At 52.1% G+C, this 24,126-nt stretch overlaps 1 protein-coding gene across 3 annotated transcripts in view; it reads left to right on the forward strand.

Annotated features, from left to right (window-relative positions):
* Positions 1–4,000: 4,000 nt before the first annotated feature.
* The window catches only part of Syn1 (Syntrophin-like 1), a 374,190-nt gene continuing 354,064 nt past the window's right edge, over positions 4,001–24,126 (forward strand). The window contains exons 1-2 of one of the 3 annotated variants that reach the window (XM_076312834.1): positions 4,001–5,230; positions 10,917–11,514. In XM_076312834.1, coding sequence (XP_076168949.1) covers positions 10,941–11,514 — 574 coding nt within the window. In that variant the 5' untranslated portion in view covers positions 4,001–5,230; positions 10,917–10,940. The remainder of the gene's footprint in view (positions 5,231–10,916; positions 11,515–24,126) is intronic. The other 2 variants (XM_076312842.1, XM_076312825.1) reach the window with 2 other exon arrangements.

Genomic DNA, 24,126 nt, shown 5'->3' on the forward strand with positions numbered 1-24,126 from the left:
CGAAAGCTTCGCGAAAGACGACGCAGATCGTGTTCACAGGGTGTCTAGAATTCGATTCGTCGACGCCGTTGAGACGAAAGATTCGTTACGATCGAAAATCGTTCGACGATCGCCGATTTTGAATCGTTGGAACGATTTCGTCCGGAACGATACGTTGAAAAATGTTAGCCGCGAGTCTGACTCGCGACGAAACCGGTCTGTAATTCGAGATATCATTTTTGTCTCGAGACAATAATTGCCGCATCGAGGACGGACGGATCCACCGGAGGGCGAAAAAGCGTCTCGCGCGATGTAAATTATTTCGAAACCGCGTAGACGTTTAACGGGGAATGCTCGGGAGATTCGCGGGAGAGGGACGATAGAATTCCTGGCCAGCGTTTATTCCCACGCACGACTCGAGGATTAGCCGACTCGATCGCGTACGGCTCACCGTACCGAGGATCGTATTTAATTTAACGCGCGAACGCCGATGCATTTCTCCCGGGAGCTCGCGACTTTTATCCCTTACGAGCTTACGCACGCCTTTGGGGAGATTTTTTCCAGAGAAACTTACGAGAGTACTCTGTCCTCGTACGCGATTCGATGTACGTCGTCGCGTCTAGGAGTCCTGGACCGAAAAAACAAATTCCCGTCGACCGGGTTCGAGTACAGATTCCTACCATTCCCCTTTCTCTCGGCTCTTTCTTCGTCGTCCCGACGCAACGATAAGCGTCGGATAAGCGACATCAAATTAAATCAGTATTCAACGACGGTGTTTCGTCGGCCGAAGCTTCCGTTTATCCGCGAATCTGTTTATCAACGGACCATTCGAAGATCCTTTTAATTATATCTGCCCGTTTCGCGAGTATTTTGCTCGAGAAGGGGTTTCTTTGTACGATGGAATCTTATTAGTGGAGAGTACGCGCGCGTCGGTGGAGTGGCCATCTTCTTGCGCGACGTCTTATCTCTGAATCGGTTCGTCGATGCTACCTCCTCTAGAAATTTAACATTTGGTTCGAGAATTCGGTGTCGATTTTAACGATTTTCTTTTCACTACGGTTCTTTCGTACTCGAAGTAGACGTTACGATAGCTGTCGAGGTCCTAACGTTACTTCGAGCTCGAAAATCGGTCCAAAGGTCGCGTACAAAGACTCGACGGACACCACGCGCAATTTCGAAAACATTCCGACTCACGGAGACGATTTACGTCGAAATTGCACGCGCGTTTCGAGCGATCGTGATTATTCGAACGCGAGCGAGCGAACGTCTGATCTCAATTGATTCGTTACACGTCTTGAGGGACCTTCTCGACTTTAAGAAGAGGGAGAGAGCGGTTAAGGGCGGAGGGGTTGGTCGATGCCTCCTCTCCTCGGCACCCTCGTCGATTTTCCTCCCTCGCTTCGTTACCTTCATCTCGTTTCCGCGCTCTTCTGTCGCTAATGCATCGGTGTTCGGCTTCGATAAATCTCGAGCGGCGAGGCACCACCGTACCGCACCCGGCCCTTTTTCCGTCTTCGTTTCCCCGCGGCGGTTGCTCCGTTCGTATTACCATCTTCCTCGGATGAAATCGTGACTCGAGCTCGGGGAAAAGGAACCCTCTCCGTCCGTGCGATCCTCTCGCAGAAATGGGAAAACGTGTCCGAACCGGGAGTACAAACGGAGTATACGCGATGGATTCTCGCGGCTCGCGGGCCACCGTTCAAAGGTCTCCCGTTTCTGTTTCATTCGTATCGTTTTCCATCCGAGCTCGCCTCGATTCCGATGAAAATACTGCGCGATCGACCGCGGTGCGACCGTTTAATCGTTTATCGCAGCGACTTTATCGAAAAAAAAGAAAATGGTTCAGCGACGACCCGTCGAAACGGGCCACTGTCCAGGCGCATTCGTTGGAATTAATATTGCGTACGATCGAATCGAATAAATTTTCAAACTTGTACCGGTACGGACGACCGGTCCGATGTTCGATCATCGAGATATTCTCTGGATAATCGAATCCACCGCCGCGACGTTTCACGAGAGAAGGAGAGATAGGTTCGTAATTGCGTTATCTCGAGGCTGGACGCGAAACGATGAACCTTTTCCTCGTTTTCCGTTTGCTTTTGTAACTCTCCGCGAAATACAAGCGATACGCCGCGCGACGCGCGTGCACCGGTCTAATTAAACTTTCCCCTTTGTTCGACGATCGAGTAGTCGAACGGTTGGAAATGTTTTCGCGGGCTCGACGAATCGGTTCGGCCGATTTGTTCTTAACCCGTGTAACGTGGAGCGGGATGCAAAGTATTCGTCGGGGTGCTCGAAAGTTCACGCTCCGATTCGCGTATTCATAATTTAACAGCTCGACCTCGATTCGGTCCGACGAGTGTCATCGGGTGCTCGAATTCGCTGTAACGTAACGAGCATCTTTCCGGGAATAGGGGGGCTGCTCCCGCGTATTAATCGCGCGACCGTTACCGAGCTGAGACCAGGAGACGAGGAACGCGCGCGGGTACCACCGCCGTTACGCCTCGAATCGAATTCTAACCGGTAAATCCACGCTCGCAACGACACGTGCCATCTTTCGGAATGGGGTAGTTCCTGAACGTCTCCGCGAGACCGGTGCATTCCGATTTGAAAGGGGATACGCTCGGGCACGTTCCGTATGGCATTCACCGTAGGGGACGAAACGGAGGCGGCGAACTCGGCCCTCTCTGCCCGTATATTTCCACGTTCGAATAGAAACTGTTCGGGGATCAGTTATTGATATTTTCTGAAACGGCAGATAAAACTTTTTCCCGTGCTGTCTAGCGCGGAGCTGTCGTATATCTTTCGTTTACCGACGCCTCCGGGAGGACAGCAATACCGTAATCGGGATACGAGGGGGGACGTACGAACGGGGGGGACCGTGGATGATGTATACTCGTCCCTCCGTCTCTCGCGCGTTATTCGTGCGATAATGTTCGGAAAGGAAAGAAGTCGAGAAGTTCCGCGAAAGGTAGGACGAGCGCCGAATGAAACTCAGAGCGGACGTCTTGATTATTTCGGAGAATAAGACCGATAAGGTAATCCCGTTTTGTATCTTTACAAGTTCCTCCCTTATCACGGTCCTTGCTCTCTCCCCCGACGCTACCCCGTGAAACGAGACGCATAATGTGATTGCGCCTGCGATGTACCGAACGAACAAAAACCCTTCGTTTTCTACGTATTAAAACGTACAAGGAAGATGGAATAAATGATACGCCGTTAACGATGCGCCGGCGTATCCTTTCCGCCGTTCGTTTCATTAGACACAAAGCAAAACTGGATATCGCTGTGCAACGAACCCCACCGTTCCTCGTTTTTTATCCCCGTGAGAGATTAATTTATCTCCGAGTAAATAGGTGAACGCTGCGGATACTCTCCGATACGCGGAGCTTTCTTCGCGCGTTCGAAAGGAACGCGATCAAAGCGATACGCTGTTCGAGTCCGGGTTAGCCGGTTCCGTGGAAACTGCATTTTACGAAGCGATCGATGGAAAAAATATTGCCGACGAATTCCGTAACGAAAACGAGTATTTTTTAGTCGGGGATCGCGAGAACACCTGGACGTTTGTTTGTCGTCATTTTTTCCGCAATAAAACACCCGTACGCATTTACGTACCGTGCGACGTTCCCTTCCGAAGCGCGGATGTTTCGTACGATTAGTTTTTTAACGTATCCCGAACGATTCTTAAGAAACGCTCAGTTTACCGGCGAAACGAAAAGAAGCTAATCTTCGAAGGATGGAAATTGGTATTATTTTCGATCGATGGAAAAAAAAAGAGGAAATTGAAGATCAGGGGATACTCGATCGAACGGTATTCGCGTAGTTTCGATTGTGCCTTCGTCGATAAAGGTGAGCGCGAACGTTGAATGTTTGTATGGACTACCGTGGGTGGCGCCAGTGTCGCTCTCACGAGTACTCACCCCTCGCGTCTTGCATCCAGCGCCGCTTCCCATCGTCCGCGATAGGTCCATCGGGCTGGACGAGCCGCTAGTCGAGTTAGTACGACTCGTGACGTCGCGGTTGTTGGTTGTTCGGTTTCTCGGTGTTCGCGGTGCCGTTTCGTCGGCGATGTGACCGGTTCTGAAAGTGACGTGCGCTTTATCGTATATCTTATCGCGGTCGAAAACGGTCGACGATTTATCGGTACGCCAGCAACCTCGAATTTCAAACGTAAACGCGAGCAACGTGGAATCGTCTGTTTCCGGCGTGCGTCGCGTCTGTCATGTCTTTTCGACGAAAATTCGAGCCGATCGACGGTCGCTCGTAACTCTCCAAAGGATCTCGAACGTTTCGTTTTCCCACGTAACGTTTCATCGAGCCTCGATACTCGTCGATGTCGTTGCGACGTCTTAACTGCAGTGTCAACGGTCGTCGCTTCTGGCTCTCGGGTCCGGTGTGCAGAAACGTAACCGTGAAGCGATGTTCGAACGCACTCGGTCGTGATCGTTTCGATTGTCCGTTATTCGAGTCGGAGGATCGGCGTTAACGACGCGCTGAGCGGGCTCGGCTAATTGATCGCCCGCCGTACGATTGGCACGACTGTCATTCGTCCGGAGAAGCTGGACGAGGGGCGTGAGTATTTCGAAGGCATCGAAAACGCGTAACGGTCTGAAGTTGACGCGTCGCGGTGGCGCGCGCGCGCGAGTGAGCCAGCGCAATCGGTAATTCGAGTGCGAAAGAATTCGCGTCGTTGCGACGCGATTCCTTACCGGCGAAAGTGAGCTACGCACCGGAGTAGGGAAGGAGAGTGGATCACGATAGAAACGTAAACGCAGAATACGACATCGGAGTGCTTCCAATCGAGGACGAGGGGAAGGCCAGGAAAACATGTCGAGGCTGCTGAAAGGCGAACCGACGGGCGGTTATGTCATTGACTCTGACGCGGATCGTCGAATGTATTAACCGAGCCGCCGATGACGCGTAGCGTGGTATAAAAGAAGAGCGAAACGGTGGCGGAGGACGAGCACTAGACACACACGGGAATTCATCGGGGAACGACTGTCTTCCGATCTAACCGTAGAAAGAAAAGCGGGCCAGGCGTCGTGCCTCCCACTGTCTACCGGAAGTCATATGCCCATACACGCGCGGAAAACGGTAAATCATCGTAGAAGCAAACGCCTCTGACGAGCGCACGCGTTTATTTTGCGTTGGATCCCGAAGCACGCCCGCTCCTCCATCTCTGTTCGTTTTGTTTTGCTCGGTTCGTCTCGTGCCTTGATTCTTTCGTCCTTTCTCGAGGTACGTCGACAAGGTAAACAGTTCTGTTTCTTTTTACCCGCGCTAAATGTGCAAAGTATACGTTGCGTGCACGAGAGTCCTGCTCGCGTTGCTTCCGAGATTTTGACATTGAGCCAGTTCACGAAACTCGCGTTCGTACGTTGTTTTTTTTTTCTCCGTTTCGACGAGAGAGTCGAACAATTTACGCAAGTCGAACGAGTTTCTCGAGAAACTCCGCGCGTTCGGTCGATTAATTTTTTCGCGCGTTGTAACGTTGGTAGCGTAGTCGACTCGCACAGTTTACGCAACATCGAATCGTAGCCAACGTTACATCGCGTCGCGTCGCGTCGCTACGAATTCGTTGGAATTTAACGTATACTTTACGCAGCGCTTGCACGTCGGGTACTTTTTTTTTTCTTCTTTTTTTCGTCAAGGCGTAGAATAAGTTTACGAACGAACGATCGCGACGGAAGAACGAAATCGAAACGAAAAAAAAAAAAAAAAAAAGAAACAATGCTGGCAGCGTTCCTCGCAAATCCGTAGCCCGACGAAAGTTTGAACGCAAAGTGCGAAGCGTTACCATACGATTTTCAATTTCTCTTGTTTCAAACTCGCTCCTCGAGATTCACCGTTCCGTTGCATTCCCTGGATTCTTGCAACTCCAATTTCAACTATTGCCCCGCGGTGGTTTCTCGAACGACCGATCCGGTAGAAACATGCTCGAATAGCGCACGGTATCCCAACTTTGTCGTCTTATTTCGCCCCTCTGCTATTTTGTCGCGTCACGTGATCATCTCGTGCACCTCTTCGGTACCGAAGAAAACCGCGTTACTCGAGCGAATTAATTTATCGAGGTTACGGCCGACGTATATTCCATTTTCGATGGATCGCGTAACGAGGGTGGCCGTTTACAATCTCTCCCAGGACGATTTCCGCGAAAACGTAACGGATAATTCGTGCAACGATTCGTGCTCGTTAACGGTTCGGTGAAGTACGATCGCGTGTACCCCGTTTGGTCGCGGTACACGAAACATCGTCCTTTTTCAATGAAACTCGAAAGGCGCGTAACTTTCTTGAAAAGTTTCCACGTCCGATTGAAATTCTTGCCGCGTAATTTTAATTTCTCGCGAACGGAACTTTGTTACTACCGCGCGATAAAAATTCGAAACTCCGTCGAGAGATCGTTGTAGGTTGTTTCGTGGGTATAGATACGTCTACGGTGGAAGGACGAGGGTCGACGGTAGATGGAAACGGGGCAATCGACGAGGAGCAAGGATAAAAGGTAGCGATAAATGATTTCGCATCGAACCGGTTACGATCTAATTATTCGAAGGGTTCCAAAGGGTATCGATGCGTCGTTGCAGGTACGAAACGGTCTCGAACTCGAACCGACGTGTTTCCCTTTCCCTGTAGCGGCGGTGGCGGCGGTGGCGGCGCCTGTCTTCTTTTTCCCGAGTCTCCCCCCACTCTCGCTTCGTTCCTTCTTCGTCCTCCGTGTCCTCCTTCGCGTCTCGTCCTTCTCTCGCTCTCCGTCTCTTGTTCTCTCTTTTAGACCATAAACAACCGGTGCCCGACGTTTGCCGAGGTTATTGGTTTTTGCGAGGGCACGACAGTGCCGTATACACGCGTCCGGGATACCCGACCAATGGGCTACGATCTCCCGTTCTCGCTCGTTCTCGCGCGTTCTCGCGCGTTCTCTCCTTCGTTCGTCCCCGTCGCACCGATAACCCCGCGCGTACGTACGTACGTACGTACGTACGTATGTACGTATGTACGCCGTGCACACAAAGAAACGCACGTGGGCAGCGCTAGAACCCGCGCGAGACTAATTCCCAGAGACAAACACTTTAATTATAACCTTCCCGCGCAGCTACGTGTCCCGCGATCGCGATATCGATGCTTTTATTAAACGCGAGCACCTTCGGTGATACGCTAAGGATATTATCCGTTTACCGATACGCGGTGCGTGCCGCGCGTACGGTCCGAGTTCGTCGACGATACGCGTGGACCCCCTTGTTCCCTTCCGGTGGAGGTTGTTCTTTTTCCCACACGTGCGCGCTCTTCCAACCGACGCGTCGGAGCGTTTCGAGGTGGTTCCCGATGCTCGGCGATCTGCACGCCGTGGTAGCTCGCGCGCTCCGATGGCGTCCAAAGGCGAAACAAGTTTCGGCGAGTGTTAGGTTTTAGGACTTCGGTATTACGTTCGATACGTTACGCGAGTCTGTTCGCGGTAAGGAGAGAATCGCGCGTTAATTTCGCAACACGCGATCGGGAGTCGAGACTGGTCGTTCGCAATGGGAAATTGTGACGCGGATATTTTTCAGTTTCGAAGAATTCGTCGAATATTCTTAACGATCTCTCGTACCCTCGTGGAGGATCGCTTCGTTGGCGAAACGGAGGACGTTGGGTCGTCGGTACGATCGAGGACGCGTTATTTACGGGCACCCTCTCGAAAACGATCGGGAACGCGTTCTGGCGTGTTTCGTTGTCATCCGTTTCGTTAAACCCGCGTAAGAACGGTATCGCGTGTCGACGCACGACCTTCGAGCTCCGCGAGGGTATCGCGTATTGTATAATACCATCGGTCCTTCTAATGCTCGTCGAGGTCAATACGGTACGTACACCGGCCGTACGGGCTATCGGCTCGCAGACGTATTCGGTTACAGCGTCCTCCGGTGAACGTTCACGAATGCAAGATTGTGTTTCTCGGATCGCTGTAACCCCAGATACCGTACCGAATCAACAAGTATCGTGTTGTCGATACGTAACGGCCGGATCGATGAGACGAAGGCGCGGCGGTAAGGGCGATCGGTGGAAACGTTCCAACGGAATCACGAATCCGCGAACGTTTCGCGTTCGCGTCGACGTGTACGCGCGATCGCTACGGGACACCGCGTATTCGAGATCGGGACGGACGTTGGCCACCGTGACGCTCGTAAAAATCGATTCGGTGGCCGTCGGACGCAACGGCGATACTCGCGGCGAGCGATTACCATCGACCGAGAATGAAAAATTGCCGGTAGCGGTCAATTTTGCGCTGTCGTCAAAGGGTTAATTTAATTACACCGGGCGCTAACCAGCCGTCTCTTTCGTTGCGTCTGGTCGGGTCGGGTCGGGTCGGGTCGCGTCGGGTCGCATGCTCGAACGGTGTCAATTTTTTTCCTACGGGCAACGCGTATCGTCCCCCACTCCCCCCACCACCGCCGTCACCGGCAGCTCGCGAGCACGCGAACGGACGGACGAACGCACGCATGCGTCCTAGCGAGGACCGAAAAAACATTCGCTGCGCTTTCCGCATCGTCGTCTCCTCGATCCCGTACGTGTCACGTAGGTAGCCAGCGTAGGTAGATCCCGATACGAGTTTCGGGAATAATGGCGGCACCGCGTCCTGCCGTCGATTCATTTTTACCCAATTTCACGCACCGGTTCACCGACCAACCCCGTAATATCGCGCTTCTCCGCTGCTCTCTCTCTCTCTCTCTCTTTCGCTCTCTCCCCTCTCCTCGTCCCTTCGGCGTCCCGGTCCCTGTTTCGCACGCGTCTCCGTTCCGCTCGCGTATCTCTGTTCCCTTTCGCCGCGCGTCACGCCGCGGAACGCTTCCGCGCGGCGAGAACCGCGCGTTCGCTCTTAATTTTCGTCGCGCGAGAACGCGCGCTGTTTTTGGCATTGCGGTTTATTTCCGCGGTGGACCCACGGCATACGTGTAATGCGTTTTCCAATTGCGTGCCAGCGGATCCGCTCCGACCTCCCGTTGTCCCCTCCCCCACCCCCTCCCCCTCTCGCGGCCCGCATGCCTCCGACATCGTTCCCGATAGAAATTTACTCCGCGCGGGCCAACGTGTTCACGCGTGCACGCACCGTACCGCACCGCACCGCACCGTACCGTACCGTACCGTACCGCACCGCACCGCATCGCATCCTGTGAGCCTTTGTGCCGCTCGAAATGAACGCGCGCGCTCGCATTTTAATGCACTTTGCGTAAATTCATTTCGGCCGGAATAACGTTCGCCTCGTTCGGTTCAACTCGGTTGTCCACGACTCCGTCTCTAATGCTTTTCGTTCGTCGGACGAGTTTACGCTCGTTCGCGGTCCGTGCCGACGATTATCGCGTTCGATAACGACGATTAAACGATACCGATCGTTACGCGATCACGGTGACCGGTGATATCCGCCGTCTCGCGTACTACGAAACGTAGGTACGTCGAGAACCGTGCGAGTCGAGCGAGGCGTTCGATAAGTCGAATGCGCGTTACAACCGTGCGACAGGAGCACACCGTCGACGGGTCCGTTAACCGTCGCCCTCTCTCTCTCTCTTCGTCGAGCTTTCTCTCCACGAGGAGCGCACGGGGCCCTCCCGGCGGCCATTACGCATTCGTATTAAATCGAGGATTTATGCGAGCACACCGCTCGGGACAAAGTGCGCCGGCCGGTGTCCGTTCACCCTCCGATTTCTCGATTTCTCTCGTCCGTGTGTCTCGGGCTCGCGAGGAAAGATCGCGATCGCGGGATCGATTTCACAGTCTCGTCGTCGAACTCGGTGATTCGATCGCCGAGTGTTTTAACGCGGCTCGTTCGATTCGGACCGTAGACACGTCGTAATGAGATTTAGTTGCAACGCGATACCTCTTGTCCGGTGTAATTGTAGCGGCTAACGTTGCGTAACGCGCGCCAGAGGTAATTAATAATTTTACATTAATTACGCAGCGGAATTGCTCAACATACTAATTAACGTCATCCGAGCCGGGCGAGAATATTCGATCAACGTTTGCGCTACCCGGTGCAACCGCGCGTGTTTCTTGACGCTTTGTCCCGAGCACTCGAAACGGTCGAGGACGTTGCTCGTCGCGAATTCCGCGTCGATTCTTACGCCCGATCTCGCGACGCGTCCCTGATAAATTGGCCAATTTGCGCGGTCGCGCGAGACCGGGCCGCGAAATTATTTACGCCGTACGTGGCCGACGAAAAACTCTGCACGGACGCGATACGACGGTTAAATACGGCGGCCGGCTGCTCTTTCGGCCTCGAGGGAACCGCGAGCGTACGATAACGCGGATACGAGACGACACCGAGGGGAAGAACTTTTTTTTAACTCGAAAGAGAGTGGTTGACGATCGGGGGCCGTATCCGGTGTCTTCGAGCCGATCGAACGACGTCGAAACGAAACGAAGCTCGAAGGAACAACGCTCGAACTCGTAACGCGGAAAATTGCTAGAAACGTAGATACGTTTCGCGCGGTCGATGACAAAACGGCGGGGAGATTTTTAATTAATTAAAAGCGAGCAACAGCTGCCGTAAGCGGCGTGCCCGTTCCCAATTTTCACGCAATTATACCAGTTGTCCGCTGTTTTGTAGGACATTTTCACGTGACTAACGGGTAACGCCATTGTTGCCCAGCGAAAATGGATTGATGGAAATAATAGGCGGGAGGGTGAAAGAGGGCGTAAGAGAGGGAGAGCGAGAGAGAGAACGGGACCGGGTCGCGTCAACGGCGGGGCGGTATCAATTATTTTCAAATTACGAATTTCACCGTGGTACAATTGATTTATCCGCGTCGTCCGGTAGCGACGCGACCGATCCGCGTTGCGCGACGCCTACGAATTTTTTTCTTTTTTTTCTTTCCGCTCGATCGGACGAAGCGAGGAAAGCTGCCGTTACTTCGATCTCGACGGATCGTGTAAAGGGGAACGATCGTACTGAGGTTGTTTGGTGTGCTCGACAGCGTGCCGTTTGCGAGGAAATCGAAATGGTCGAGCTGTGCGGGAGCGGACAACCGACTTCGGCGATGGGCGTGATGGGGATCGGCTCGGTGGTGTCCGCGGCGACGTCGTCCTCCTCCTCGTCGACGTCGACCACGGCGGCGTCCTCCTCGGCGTCCGGGCGCGCCGGTGTCCTCGAGACACAGGTCCGCGGCCAGTGGTACCGGGTCTTCGTCTCGTTGGAGGACGATTACCTCAGTATCTCTCTGGACGAGAGCTGCGAGACGGGCAACAACGCCCTGAACAACGGCAACATAAACAACAACAACGTCGACAGCCTGAACGACCCGGACGTGCCCGACTCGGTGGCCAATCAGAAGCGTATCGTGCGCGTGGTGAAAAGCGACAACAACGGTCTCGGGATATCGATCAAGGGCGGCAAGGAGAACAAAATGCCGATTTTGATCTCGAAGATATTCAAGGGGATGGCGGCGGACGCCACCGAGCAACTGTACGTCGGGGACGCGATCCTGGCCGTGAATGGGGAGGATCTGCGCGAGGCGACCCACGACGAGGCGGTGAAGGCGCTCAAGAGGGCCGGCAAGGTCGTCGAGCTCGAAGGTGAGTTACCCAAACCTTTTCTCTTCTTCTTTTCACCACTCGCGAATCGACTACCGCGCGGTTTCGGTGCCCTTCGTTCGACCCTGTTCTCCCTCCGTGCGTCGCGATCGCACGGATCGAAAGGACACGGAGCTCGTTTCGAACAAGGGCGTTTTCGACGCGAGATTCTCATTGAAAGCTACTTGTAGCGCGTTGGGCGACGAGAAGCGTTGAATCGGAACGTCTCGTCGTCCGCTCTTCTCGACGGTTCTTTACGGGTATCGAGATCGTTGAAATTTTAAAGGACGAGTGTTTAACAATGGTGTATTTACCGTAGCGTTGGCGAAAGTTGGCAAGTTGAATGTTTCGTGAAGACTGGCCACGGAACTCTAGCCACCGAACTCTGTTCGCGTAGTCTTGTATTTTCCGTTGAGCTCTTGTGTCTTCTACTTTGTTTCTTTCCGGCTTGTGTCTAACTGGGAAAAGGGAAACTTGGAGTGGGAAAGTTAGTTGGGAACCGAGGGTTCTTGGAAGTTAAAATTGTTAAAAATCGTAAAGATGAGAAAGTTGCCTCAACGCAGATGATTAGCAGTCCTCCACGAACCCGTGTACGGTTGTTAGCTCGACGGTGGATTGCACGCGTGTCGAGGACGTGTTCGATACCCGCGCTGATCCAGCCGTAAACGGTAGGGCTGACCGCGCGGATTTTTGCGTGCCGTAACACTACTCGAACGATCGATATCGCGATTTTCGTTTCCATCGAAACGTTAGCCGTCGTTCGAAATCCCGAAGTCGTTTCTCGGTTCCCCGCTCGCTTCTCGAAAAGTTGATAGAGATCGCGCCAACGAACTCTTCGCGAGTCCGTTCCTCGACCGAACGAACGAACGAACACCGTGATCAAACTCGATGATTCCAGCGGTCCTCGGATTTCCTTTGAACGGTAGCTCGCGCGTAATTAATAGCCGGAACGTTTGGAAAATTAGGTCGCGCGGGTAAGTTCGAGCGGCCCGATTCCTGGTAACGCGCACCGCGTATTCGTTTAGTCGGGCGTGCGCGTTTCTCGCTTCTCGTTGAAACGTTCGGTCGTAAGTAGAAGTAGCTACGGGGAACCTCGCGGGCCATACGGGGGGAGGGTACGGAGGACATTAACGAGGTTTTCGCTCGAATTAGCCCCGAGTATACGCCGCGTTAAGTTCCCGACGCAGGGATTCCCGGCAGCTCGAGTCGGTCGTTTTAATATCGAATTCCGTGTCTCTTTGACTCGTCGGTTACGGTCGCGTTATTTCGAGCGGACCGCTCCCCGTTATCTCGGCTAAGGACGAAGCCAAGGGTAAAAAAAAAAGGGGGTCGACGAACGTCGAGCCAAAGGTGGGGAGAAACGGACGGTCGTTGTGTCCAGGGGGCGAGCTTTTAGTCGGATTGATGCGCCCCGTTCGGGGTACGGGCGTGTTTCGCGGGGGTTGTCGCGCGTAGGCGTCGTCGTTGGAAAAAGCTCGACGATTCCTTTCTAGGTACGGCTGGTGGTAAGGGGTCCGCGGAACGGAACTCTCGGCGACTTTGCAGTTTCCGCGCGAATTCCCGCGCCATCGTACGCCGGCTGCAGACGTAGGTATTATCAAAAAGTGCGAGCCTGAAAGAACCACCGGAGGTGAAAGGTCGGCGAGAAAACGTGTACGTACCGCCCGAAGCGTTAAATGGCGCTTCTTTCTGTCTCTCTCGTTCTTCATTTTTTCTTTCTTTTTTTTTTTCACCCCCTTTTTTTTTCTCTCTCTCCTTCCCCGCTCCGGCCGCCCTTTCTTTCCATGCCGTTATTTTACTTCCTTTGTGACCGGCTATCGTTTGTTTCTCGTACGAATCTCCGACGAGCGAGACACAAGCCCGCCCAGTGAAGCGCGACGCGCGCTCTCCCGCCGCATACGGTCTCGCGTCGGGCTGCACTTTGCACGCGGGCTGCCTACGGCCGATGCGCTCTCTACGTGCTTCCGTTTCGGTGTGTCGGTCGACGTGCTCGCGACCGCACCCGTACACCCGCGCGCACACCCGCGCACACCCGCGCGCACCCGCGCGCACCCGCACGCGGCCACCGATGCGCGTGTGCACCGGCGTTGCACCGCTCCGGGGCTTTCAGCCTGGCAGCTCCGGCGCGCGGATTGTGTGCACGCGAACGCACCTGCACCGTTATTTTCTCCGTGTCTGAAAAGCACGCGCGCCAAAAATTCGCCAGAGAACGGTCGTTATTGAGCCGTTTCGGTCCCGGCCGTTTACCGAAATCCGTTCCCGGACCGATGAAACTCTCCGCCCGTGAACGACCGACCCCGACAGCTCGTTGCGCCTCGTATAATCGCGTGCGGTTTTCCTCGAAAATTTCCATCCCCACCCCTCGCCCCCCGTCTACCGAGCGGACTCGGTTCCGTTTTCACAGCCGATTCGGACCCGATGGGAGAGCACGCTCGCGAGCGTTTCACCGTGGAGCGAGCTCGGTGTTGTCCAAAGAGGTCCATTGTTGACCAAAATTCCCGACGTATACGAGTTTCGTTGCGCACGGTCAAAGATTTCGGCCGCTCAAGGTCGCCACTGGTCTCATTTTTATTTTCATTTCTACGCGCGAGTAGCGTGGACGCGACTCGCAACTTTCCACGACGAATACAGAAGGTTACGTTGCACAAGGAGACGCCTCTCTGTAGTAACCCCGTGAATACTCGTCGAATTTGAAACATTTCCCGTCTCGACGCTTCCGTTCACGGTGCTCGCGAGAAAAAGTTGTCGAAACGATGCGCCACGTTTCCAAAGATATCTCTCGGTGGGCATTCGAGAGTCTAGGAACGAAAAGTCGAGCACCAACGGACGAATAGACCACACGGCCGCGGCGGTTGCACCTCTCGAGGAATCGATCGGAATCTCGCGGAGGACGCGTTCGCGTTCCTCTTTCCTCTCTCTCTCTGTCTCTCTGTCTCTCTTTCTCTCCGTCTGGTCGTCGACGGGGGACACACGGTCGGTGCGCGACGTCTTTTCTTTTATTCAGACGCTTTCGGTGGCTGGCGCACGATTCCTCGCGGCACGTAGCGCACCGGCGTGTCTCGCACCCGCGAAAGCGCAGCACCGATCCTCCTTCCTTTCTTTCTCCTCGGTTTCGGCCGGTTGCCAGTTTCACGTGGGCGACGCGCGGAACGCGATACCCTGCACTTTACGTCCGCGCGGACGTGAGATGCAAAAGAGGAGGTGTGGACCGCCGACCGAGCAACGAGAACCGGCACGAGGCGAGAGAGAGAGAAAGAGAGAACACGAGGGGAGAGCGGATCGCTGGTTGACCCCGCACCGGATCGACTACAGGATACGAGAGAGGGAAACGAACGATCGCCGAAGCCAGAGAGAGCGAGAGAGAGCGAAAGAGAGGGCTTTGGAATACATTACCCTAGGATTTTCATCGAGACTCGGTCTGGCAGAGGCGCTCGCGAGAACCTGCCGCTCCCCTGCATCCCGTTTAAGCGAGATCCCGGCGAAAACTTCCGGTTCCACCGGGCTAAAATTGCAGTCGAGTTGGCCCCATCAGGCTGACAAAGTTTCCGAAAGGGCTTCCCGAGGAGAAATCGAATAGAACTTACTCCCTGATAAACCAAGTCGAATTTATTGCTCCGTCGCTTTCGAGATTTACCTTGATTTATTGTATCGCCCTGGACCGTTTTTTTCTTTCGTCGCTTCCTTCGGGTTTCTTTTCGCGCGTACGAGTAATACACCGACCCAGAGTGACGCCGGACCGATCGTTTCCGCGGAAGATCGATCCGGGGATTTTCGCGGAGAATACCGCGAAAAGTTTTACCGAGAGTGTTGTCCAAGTCCTGTGTACGAAAGTACAAAATTCCTCGGTTAAGAATTCGCCAAGAAGGCCGGTATCTCTTTCGAAACCTCTTCGTTTCTATTTTCGATCGTTCGCGCCAAGCGAGGATCGCGTCTTTCGTCCACTCTGCGCAGGAATTCTGTTCCTCGCTGTTGCGCATTGGGCGACAGGAAGTGTCGATTTCGAGCGTTTCGACTCGTCTCGATAAATTTTTACGGGTATCGAGATCGTTGGAATTAAAAGACAAGTCCTGTCGAGAAGCCTTAGGAAAGAAAGGGCGGCCGGGGAAGGAGAGAGAGAAAAAAAATGATAATAAAAGATTCGTCGTTCTCTGGCGAATTTTTGGCGCGCGTGCTTTTTAAGCACGGAGAACGTACACAATAGTGTATTTGTAGCGTTGGCGTAAATTGGCAAGTTGACCGTCTTTGAAGACTCGACACTGAACTTCGCTCCGCTCGTCAACTTTCTATTTCGTGCGTTCGGTTCGACACCTTATCGGTTGACTGAAATCTGGGAGGTGGACAGTCGCGTTGGAGGAAAGGAAAACGTGGAGTGGGAATGTTAATTGGGAACCGGGGGTTCTTGGTAGTCGAAATTATTAAATATAGTAAAATTTGGAAAGGTGTGGTAACGACCTGGCGGATATTTAACAGACTTCCAAGAACTCGGGTTACGGTATCTCGAGGTGAATTGCACGCGTATCGAGCACGTGCTCGCTACCCGCGCTGACCCATAACCCTAAACGATAGGCCGCGTACGAACCGCGCAAACTTTTGCGCGCCGCAACTCTCGCGGTTTCCGTGATTCCGGATATCGCGATTTCCGTACGCGGATATCGAGTGCGAGCGATTAAGGGCTGAAAAATTCGCGTCGCGAAGGGCCTCCGTTTCTCGACGTCGTTCGTCGTCGTGGATACCCATATCCCCGGCCTCGCGTGACTTTTCTTCCCGGTTATCCATTCCACGGGCAATCTGCGCCTCGAATCTACGGAATTCTCGGACCGTGAAATATCGCGCATCCTTGATTACGAATCGTTCGTCGTTCGATCTCGCTCGTGCGTTTTCGCCGGGACTCGCGCAACGTCGTTTACCGAGTCGCCAATCCACGCGGTTCTTGGCCAATAATTTCGTTGCGCGTGGAGCCAGTCCGTTGCCATTACCGTGTTAGGTCGCTCGAACGATTCTTACGCGCCCACGCTTTACGCAAGGTCGTCCGCTAATACGGATCCAGCAGGTGAGAGGATTGCGCGCATCGCGCGACAGATCGAAACTCGAGAATTTCTCCGGCTCTCCGTTCGGATAAATGCAACTACCAATTGGATAGTTCCGCGCGTTGATGGTAGACAGGTTAGGTGTTAGGGATCGTATTCGTATCGTCGGAAAAGGATCAACGGTTCGGCCGTTACTTGGTCTCTTCGGTTCGGTCGCAAACGGAGAGACCAGAAAAGGACGAGACCACTGTTCGTCGTTCGCATCGGGTTCGATCACTGTATTATTGGCTCGTTCGAGAAGTCGTTTCGCTTTTTTCGGTGAAAATAGAACACGATTTTTTTACAATGTACAAACATTTGATCAAATTATATATTCTCCATTTTGGAAAACGAAATCACTTTCCGAACAATACAATATTAATAGGTTGTTCGGTAAGTTTCGTCGTTCGATGAAACTTATCGAACAGTATGGTACCAGGTTGCTTGAGTTTTATCGAACGACAAAACTTACCGAACAACCCGGCATAATAAACTTCAGGTATTGTAATCGGAACTTTCACGAGTCTCGATTTGTCCGGAGATCCACGGATCGATCCGACCTCGAGAAGAAGATACTTCGCGCCAATTCTTCGGCCTGGAGCGTTCGTCGAAGAATCGAGCGATCGAAAATTTGAAAAAAGTTTCCCGGTCTCGTGTCCCGCGACGATAGGCCCGTGTTCCCGCGCGTTCTTTCTCTGGACAAGGTCGCGTTACGCAGCGAATAATTAAGAATCGTTCGATGGACGTTTCGGTAGGTCCGACGAACCGGTCTCGCCTAATTTATAAGTTGTCTCGGAACCAGACGACTCCGCCGCAACGGAGAAGACGACGCGGCGTTTGCCTACCGAACGAGCGAAATGAACGAAACGTCTGCGGTTCCGCTGCGCGTATCCATTCGTAATTGGAATGCGTAATTTTCGCCGGGCATTGTTCCACGGAAATAGGCTGCATGACGGATGACGCGCGACATCGTGAGGGAAATTGCGTCTTAAATCCTGCAGCTTGGAATTCCTTTCACTGGGAACGTCGGACGAACTCGCTCTCGCCCTTCCTATCCCCCGTCTCTTTCCGTCAGTCTCTTCTCCGTTTCCATTATCTTAATCATTTCGGTTAACGAGCTTCCACTTTCCTCGAAAAAGACTTTCACCCTTAATAATCTTCTTAGTTAGGGTATCGCGTGATACGATAGAATCACCCGCGGAGGGTATATAATTTTTTTTTTACCACCGCTTTTTGCGCTTTGGGTTTCGAATAATAAAGTAATTTCTCCCGTGGCGCTTAAATACTTTCCGTATCTCGGATCTTTTTTTAAACTTCTTTCACGGTCCCCGGGCGTTCGCGTACCTCGAGTCTCGTCGTCTTTGCGCGAACGTCGCGGCGCGTCTTGTATGTCGACGACGAGTCGCGTAACACCCGCTTTTACGAACTGAATTTACTTTTTTTATTTCTCGCGCAAAGCTTTTGCTTTTTTATATTTCTCAGCGTTACGTATCGGTTCAAAATTGAATTTTCTTTCCTTAGAACGTTCCAAATTTTTCGTAAAATTTCAAATCTGTGACGATACAAGAGGCTCTTACGATAATTGTGACTTGTTCGAGGATCGGTTCAAATATTCTCTTTTTGCCGAGAAAAATACTCTGCCCCCTGCCTACGTTCGTTGTTTCGGTTCAGTACGAGCTTACATTTTTCAACGTTACAAATCAGTCGAGAACCGAATTTTGTTTTCTTCGAATGTTCCAAATTTTTCGTAAAATTTCAAGCCTGCGGCGATACGAGCCACTCTTACAATAATTGCGGCTTGTTCGAAGACCGGTTAAAGTATTCTCCGTGCCGAGAAAAATTCTCTGCTCCTGTTTACGTTCGTTGTTTCGGTTCAGCTTTAGCCTACATTTCTCAATGTTACAAATCAGTCGAGAACTGAATTTTCTTTTCTTCGAACGCTCCAAATTTTTCGTAAAATTCCAAGCCTGCGACGATACAAGTCCCTCTTACGATCGTTGCACTTGTTCGATAAAAATATGTGGAATAATGGAATTGTTGAACCCAACAGAAAAGTAACTGGAACGTTTCTTTAAATAGTAGAAGATAAAACAGTCATGCTAGACCGTAACTAACACATCGGGACACCAACTAAAAAATATCCAACTCTGTAATCATCCTTTCCCCCGTGTCTTGACTTCTCGAAGGCTGCATCGGTCCAAGTCGTTGCATTCCAACAAATTATTCTCCCTGCCGGGAAAAATGGTCTGCCCCCTGATGCGATAAATAATCGCGCGCGAATCCATTTTCCGGAACACGAAACGACAATGCAGCGACAACGATCCGAAAACGGCCGAGATTCGAATAATTACGCGATGCTAGGAACCAATTAACAGGTGACGGGAATTAGCCGGGCTCGTTTTACAGCTCGTCGCGATAATTAGCTCGACTCTTTGCCGTTGGCCGCATAACCGTACGGTGCGGTAACCGGCCGTTCGTGCCCACCGAATTTCCCTTGGCTCGACGAAGAAAGCGATTACGGTGTTTTTAGCATAATACCGATCCTCGAGCTACTTTGGCTGGAACGAAAGTCACGGGGAATGATGAAAGGACACGAGGCACGAGCGAGCAATTTTCGTTCGACGGGCCGCCACCCGTCCGCCCGCTTCGTTGCTCGTTGCACGAGCCGCGCCGAGCGCAAACCGCGGACCTAACGTTCGCGACGAATTCGTTGCATAAAAATGTGTGCATCGATCGTTGGAAAAGTGTTCCAATTACGAACCGTTTCTATACCGCGTCTCGTTCCGCGAGAAACAATTAACGGTGTAAATACAAACGAGCCGTTCGAAGAGAGAGGACCGTTACAATTATTCCGTCCGGCGCGTACGCGAAAATAATCAAGATTCGTGTAATCGTTGGTTGATTGGCGTCGCGCGACCGAACTCGTAGCAGTTCCAACTTTTCACCGATAAATTTACGCGACCGAATTTATCTCCGAAATTATGTCCGTTTACGTCCCCTTTCGTTCGAAATCCATTACGCGATTCTTAGTGCGGATTCGATTCAGTCGTTTCGTCAATTCGCGCCAATTCTCGCGTTTCTTTTCTCGTACGGTGCATAGACGTAGAAGATTTATTTATTTTTCCTTCGAGTTTGCAGCCAGCTACCAGCGGCCTTCTTCGTCCGGTATTCCTTCCGGTCGTTGAATCGGTCAGCCATTAATTTTCTCCGGTGGTCGGTTTACTCGCGTTCGCGCGTCATCGACGAGACAACCTCTCGGTCTTTGCGACGGATAAGTTTTTCACAGCGATGAAACTGGCTCGGATGGTTGCACCGTGCCCTTTGCGGCCGCGAATCCGATGGAATTAATTTTCCCTTGGATCCCGATCGATTTTCGTTGAACGGTCTTCTTCGGTGTCGCGCGTTACGCATCCGGAGCGTGCAGTGGAAATTCAGTTAGTACACAGTTATTGCGCGATTCCGGCCGGCGGAATTACGGTGGCTCAAAGGCTACGAGTTGGCCAATTAATAGTTTCGCTGACATAATTTGCGGTCACCGGTTTCCTCGTCGGAGTACGGGATTCCAGGGCTCGCTGTCGCGGCCGAGTCCCTCCCGCGACGAGCTCGTTCCGGCCGAAGGACGGACGGTTATAATAAGCAAGAAAAATGAAATACGCGCGTCACGGCTCGCGTAACGAGATACTCCCCTCGCCCTCTCCTCTCGCTCGGCCGGTTAATCGCGAACGGGAGTACGGGCGTCTTCTCTTCTCGCGAAATAGGGCCAACGGAGGAACCTTTGATCCGTCGTTTTACACGCGAAACGAGGAAAGGAGCTGATACCGGCCTCGTAACGCTCGTTCCGCGACACCGGTAATTTCCACCTGGACTAAACTTATTTCTGGCACTCGAGCCGCATCGTACGATCCTCTCTCTTTCTCTTTCCGTAAATTACCGTCTTCCTTTGGGTAAAAAGTGCCTCCGGATTAAAAGGGATCCGAGGTTTCTGTAAGTGTACGCGAACCGCGGAATTATTTCACGCCCGGTGAATCTCTGGTGCGTCTTTGATGGAAACGATCGGCTTCGAGTCGCGAAAGAAGGAAACCGATGCCTCGGAAGTTTTCGAATTGGTCGTTTTTTCTCGCGATTTGAGCCACGTTCGCGAGACACGAGGGTGTCGAGATGCGTGCTGGAGAGGGAAGGGTCGACGATACCGATCGGGGGGACAATTTTGTAATCGCGAATCACGAGTCGGAGGTCCTCGCGAGAGCGTTACGTATTCGCTCGCTCGCGTGTCTTTCGGTTTCGTCGTTTACGGTGGTTGGTCACGATTTACGGGCTATCCGCACGAAAAGCGACGTCGGTGTCCCCGCTACGTTCGCCACCCTTTCGCTCCGCTCCGCTCTTACTTTCCGCGAGCGCGTCCCGCTCGTAACGTTCTCGTCGGGAGTCGAGAGACCCGAGGATCTCGAGCCTCGAAACGAGGGAGACCCACCGGGTAAAGGAGAAAAGGACGCCCGTGACTCGACCTCCTCCGGCTACCTCTTCGCCGAGTCTCGCGAGTTGTCCCAGGTCACGGCGCCGCGACGCGGGGAAACGTCACGCGTCGAGACGGCTGCGCTACGGCGTTTCTACGCTCGCGGATTCGAAACGAAGGTCTTCGGGGACTCGTTAGGCCCGGTACGCGCGAACGAGTTTCTTTCGAACCCTCCAGCGAGAACTAGTCCCCCATCGCGCGCGACTTCCGACCGGAGAACTCAAGTTTGCGACGTCGTTCTTCGAACAGCGTAATTTTCGTACCCCCCATGTTTTCTATCGTAAGGGTCTCGAGGCTTTCGATAGTTTCTTTCGAACCCTCCAGCGAGGACTAGTCCCCCATCGCCCCCGATTTCCGAGCGGAGAACAACTCTAGTTTGCGACATCGTTCTGCGTAATTTTCGACCAGCGTAATTTTCATACCCCTGCTTTCCAATGTTTTCTATCGTAAGGCTTTCGAGACTTTCGATAGTTTCTTTCGAACCCTCCAGCGAGAACGAGTCCCCCCATCTCGCGCGATTTCCGAGCGGAGAACAACTCTAGTTTGCGATATCGTTCTGCGTAATTTTCGACCAGCGTAATTTTCATACTCCTGCTTTCCAATGTTTTCTATCGCTAGGCTTTCGAAGCTTTCGATAGTCTTCGAGTTCGAATCGAGATATTTCACTTCTCTCCGTAATCAACGCGCGCCCTCGCTTTTTAACCCTTTCGCTTCGGCGAGCGTATATATATACGCCTTCGAAGAATGACTATTCGTATACGAAGAGCGTATATATACGCTCTGGAAAAGTGGTCGCTGAGGTACGAAGAGCGTATATATACGTTCTGATAAAGTGGTCACTGAGGTAGGAACAGCGTATATATACGTTCTGCAAAAGTGATCACTGAGGTATCAAGAGCGTATATATACGTTCGTACAATCTATACTCTTATTTCATACTTTCCACGAGATACTTTTGTTAATCTAGTATCTGGCGACGCTGCAAACCTCAAACAGTTAACTTGCCCAATTTCATTTAACTCTTCTAAGACAATTACTGCAAAAATATGGAAAACAACAATCAGATACGAGATGTTTAGTTGCACGAAATAGTACCACTCCTGAAAGAATTACCGAAAGACATTTTCCGTCCAAATATTCGAACGAGGCATCAAAAGAAAAAATCAATTTCGAAAATGTGTCGTTTGTAGTAAAAATGGAAAAAGACACGAGTCGAGGTACTATTGTTCACAATATGTCGTCGGCTTATGCGTGGTTCCACGCTTTGAACTTTATCCTACCAAACTCGATTATTGATATTGCGTTCGGCTTTAAATACTTTAGTAATTTCGTTACATTGTATTAAAAAATATTATACGAGCATCATAGTATTCTATATAAAAAAAAGTAAATTACGATCGTAAAGTTTTACATTTTACAAAGTAAAACGATATTACCAAATACAATAAATATAATTGTGAAATTTCGAGAACTAGAAACGACTTCTATTGACTTCGTAGCATTCCGTACCTCGGTGTCAATTACTCGGTACGCGCTGCGTTCGCAGCTATCACATTTTCTCGCGAGCGTTTCGTAGCGAAAGGGTTGAAGCGATTCGCGAGTCGCGAGAACTCGAGGGATCGCGTGGTCGCGAGTGTCGCGCCGAGAAGAAAATTGAAACGATTCGTTCCGTGCGTCGCACGGTCGTGGAACGACTTCTTTCGTATAAATTCGGATCGGGCGAACACGAGCTCGGAAAAGGTCCGCCGCAAAGGGTTAACTCGTTAAACGTCGCGAAAAAAGCGGCCAGAAGAACCGGACTGCGACAACGCACACTCTTATCGAGACACGTTTCTTACTTTCTCGGTGGCTGTTTCTCTTGCTTCTTTTTTCTTCCCCTTTCCGCCCGTTTGTTTAGATAAAAACCCCGCGCGAACCAGGGTTTTACAGCGGGCGCGCGTGTTACGGCGTTCGTTTAAACTCGTTCTGTGTTTTCACCCCTCGCGGCTTGTTTATACTTCTCTTTGTATCACGGACTGTTTATACTTCTCTTTGTATCACGAACTCCTTTCCTCCGCTGTTGCGCTCTTTTTTTTTCTCTCTCTCTCTCTCTCTCTCTCCTTCTCCTCTCCTCTTTGCCCGGTTTCGTTGGCTTTCGCTGCCAGTTTCCGCGGTCTGGCCGGCACAATTTCGAGACTCCGCGCGTATCGCGTTTCTCGATGCGCCGGAACTCGTTCGGTACGTTTTCTCGTTCTCGCGACGGGTTTCCGGTTCCGCGTAGGTACCTGGCGGGAGACTCGCTCGAAACGACGCGTAGCTCCGCGGAACGAAAATAACGACGAAGCGTATTTTTCCGGCGAGCCGGCCCGCCCCACCGCGTCGTTTGTCTCGCGGAACGCGAAGCTTAACGCGTTAAGCGTCGGGGCCGTTTCGTTTACTTTTTCGTTCACGGATCGCAAAGGAAACAAAAGTGGAGGACAGTCGAAAGTCGGACAATTTTTTGGGACGCGAGTACGAGAACGATCCTGCTCCCGAAAGAACGCGGACATCGATTCGGCTTCGAAGCGAAACATTCGCAAACAGTTTTCGCGTCTCGTTGAATCTTTCTCACTTCTCGCGACGAGTACTCGGACGAGGATCCCCTTTGTTTCGCGTCTCCGGGTATTTAAGAACTTTTCGCACCGCTCGTTGGAAAACCATCGTTCCCTTCCGTACGAAATAACAGTTACCCTCGCGTGTGTAGCGTTTCGCGTTGGAAAACCTCGTCTCGATACAAACGATCCCGTTTCCTATTTATTAACACATCGGTCGCCGTGTCACTCGTCGGCGGTCCGCGTTTTTACGAAATTTTCGCGAAATTTGAACACACACGCTCCCGCCGATACACTCTGAAAAATAATCCGAATTAAATCGACGACTCGGGAATCACCGACAGCTTTCCGGTTCGTATTTCGTCAAAATGTTCCGGCACTCGACGCGTCGAAATCGATAAAAGCGATATTCGGCTTTATTTATTTATTTTCGTATTCTTCTTTAATATCGCGGTATCTCGCGTTT

The sequence above is a fragment of the Ptiloglossa arizonensis genome, chromosome 1, assembly GCF_051014685.1.
Source record: "Ptiloglossa arizonensis isolate GNS036 chromosome 1, iyPtiAriz1_principal, whole genome shotgun sequence".
NCBI classification, from domain to species: domain Eukaryota; kingdom Metazoa; phylum Arthropoda; class Insecta; order Hymenoptera; family Colletidae; genus Ptiloglossa; species Ptiloglossa arizonensis.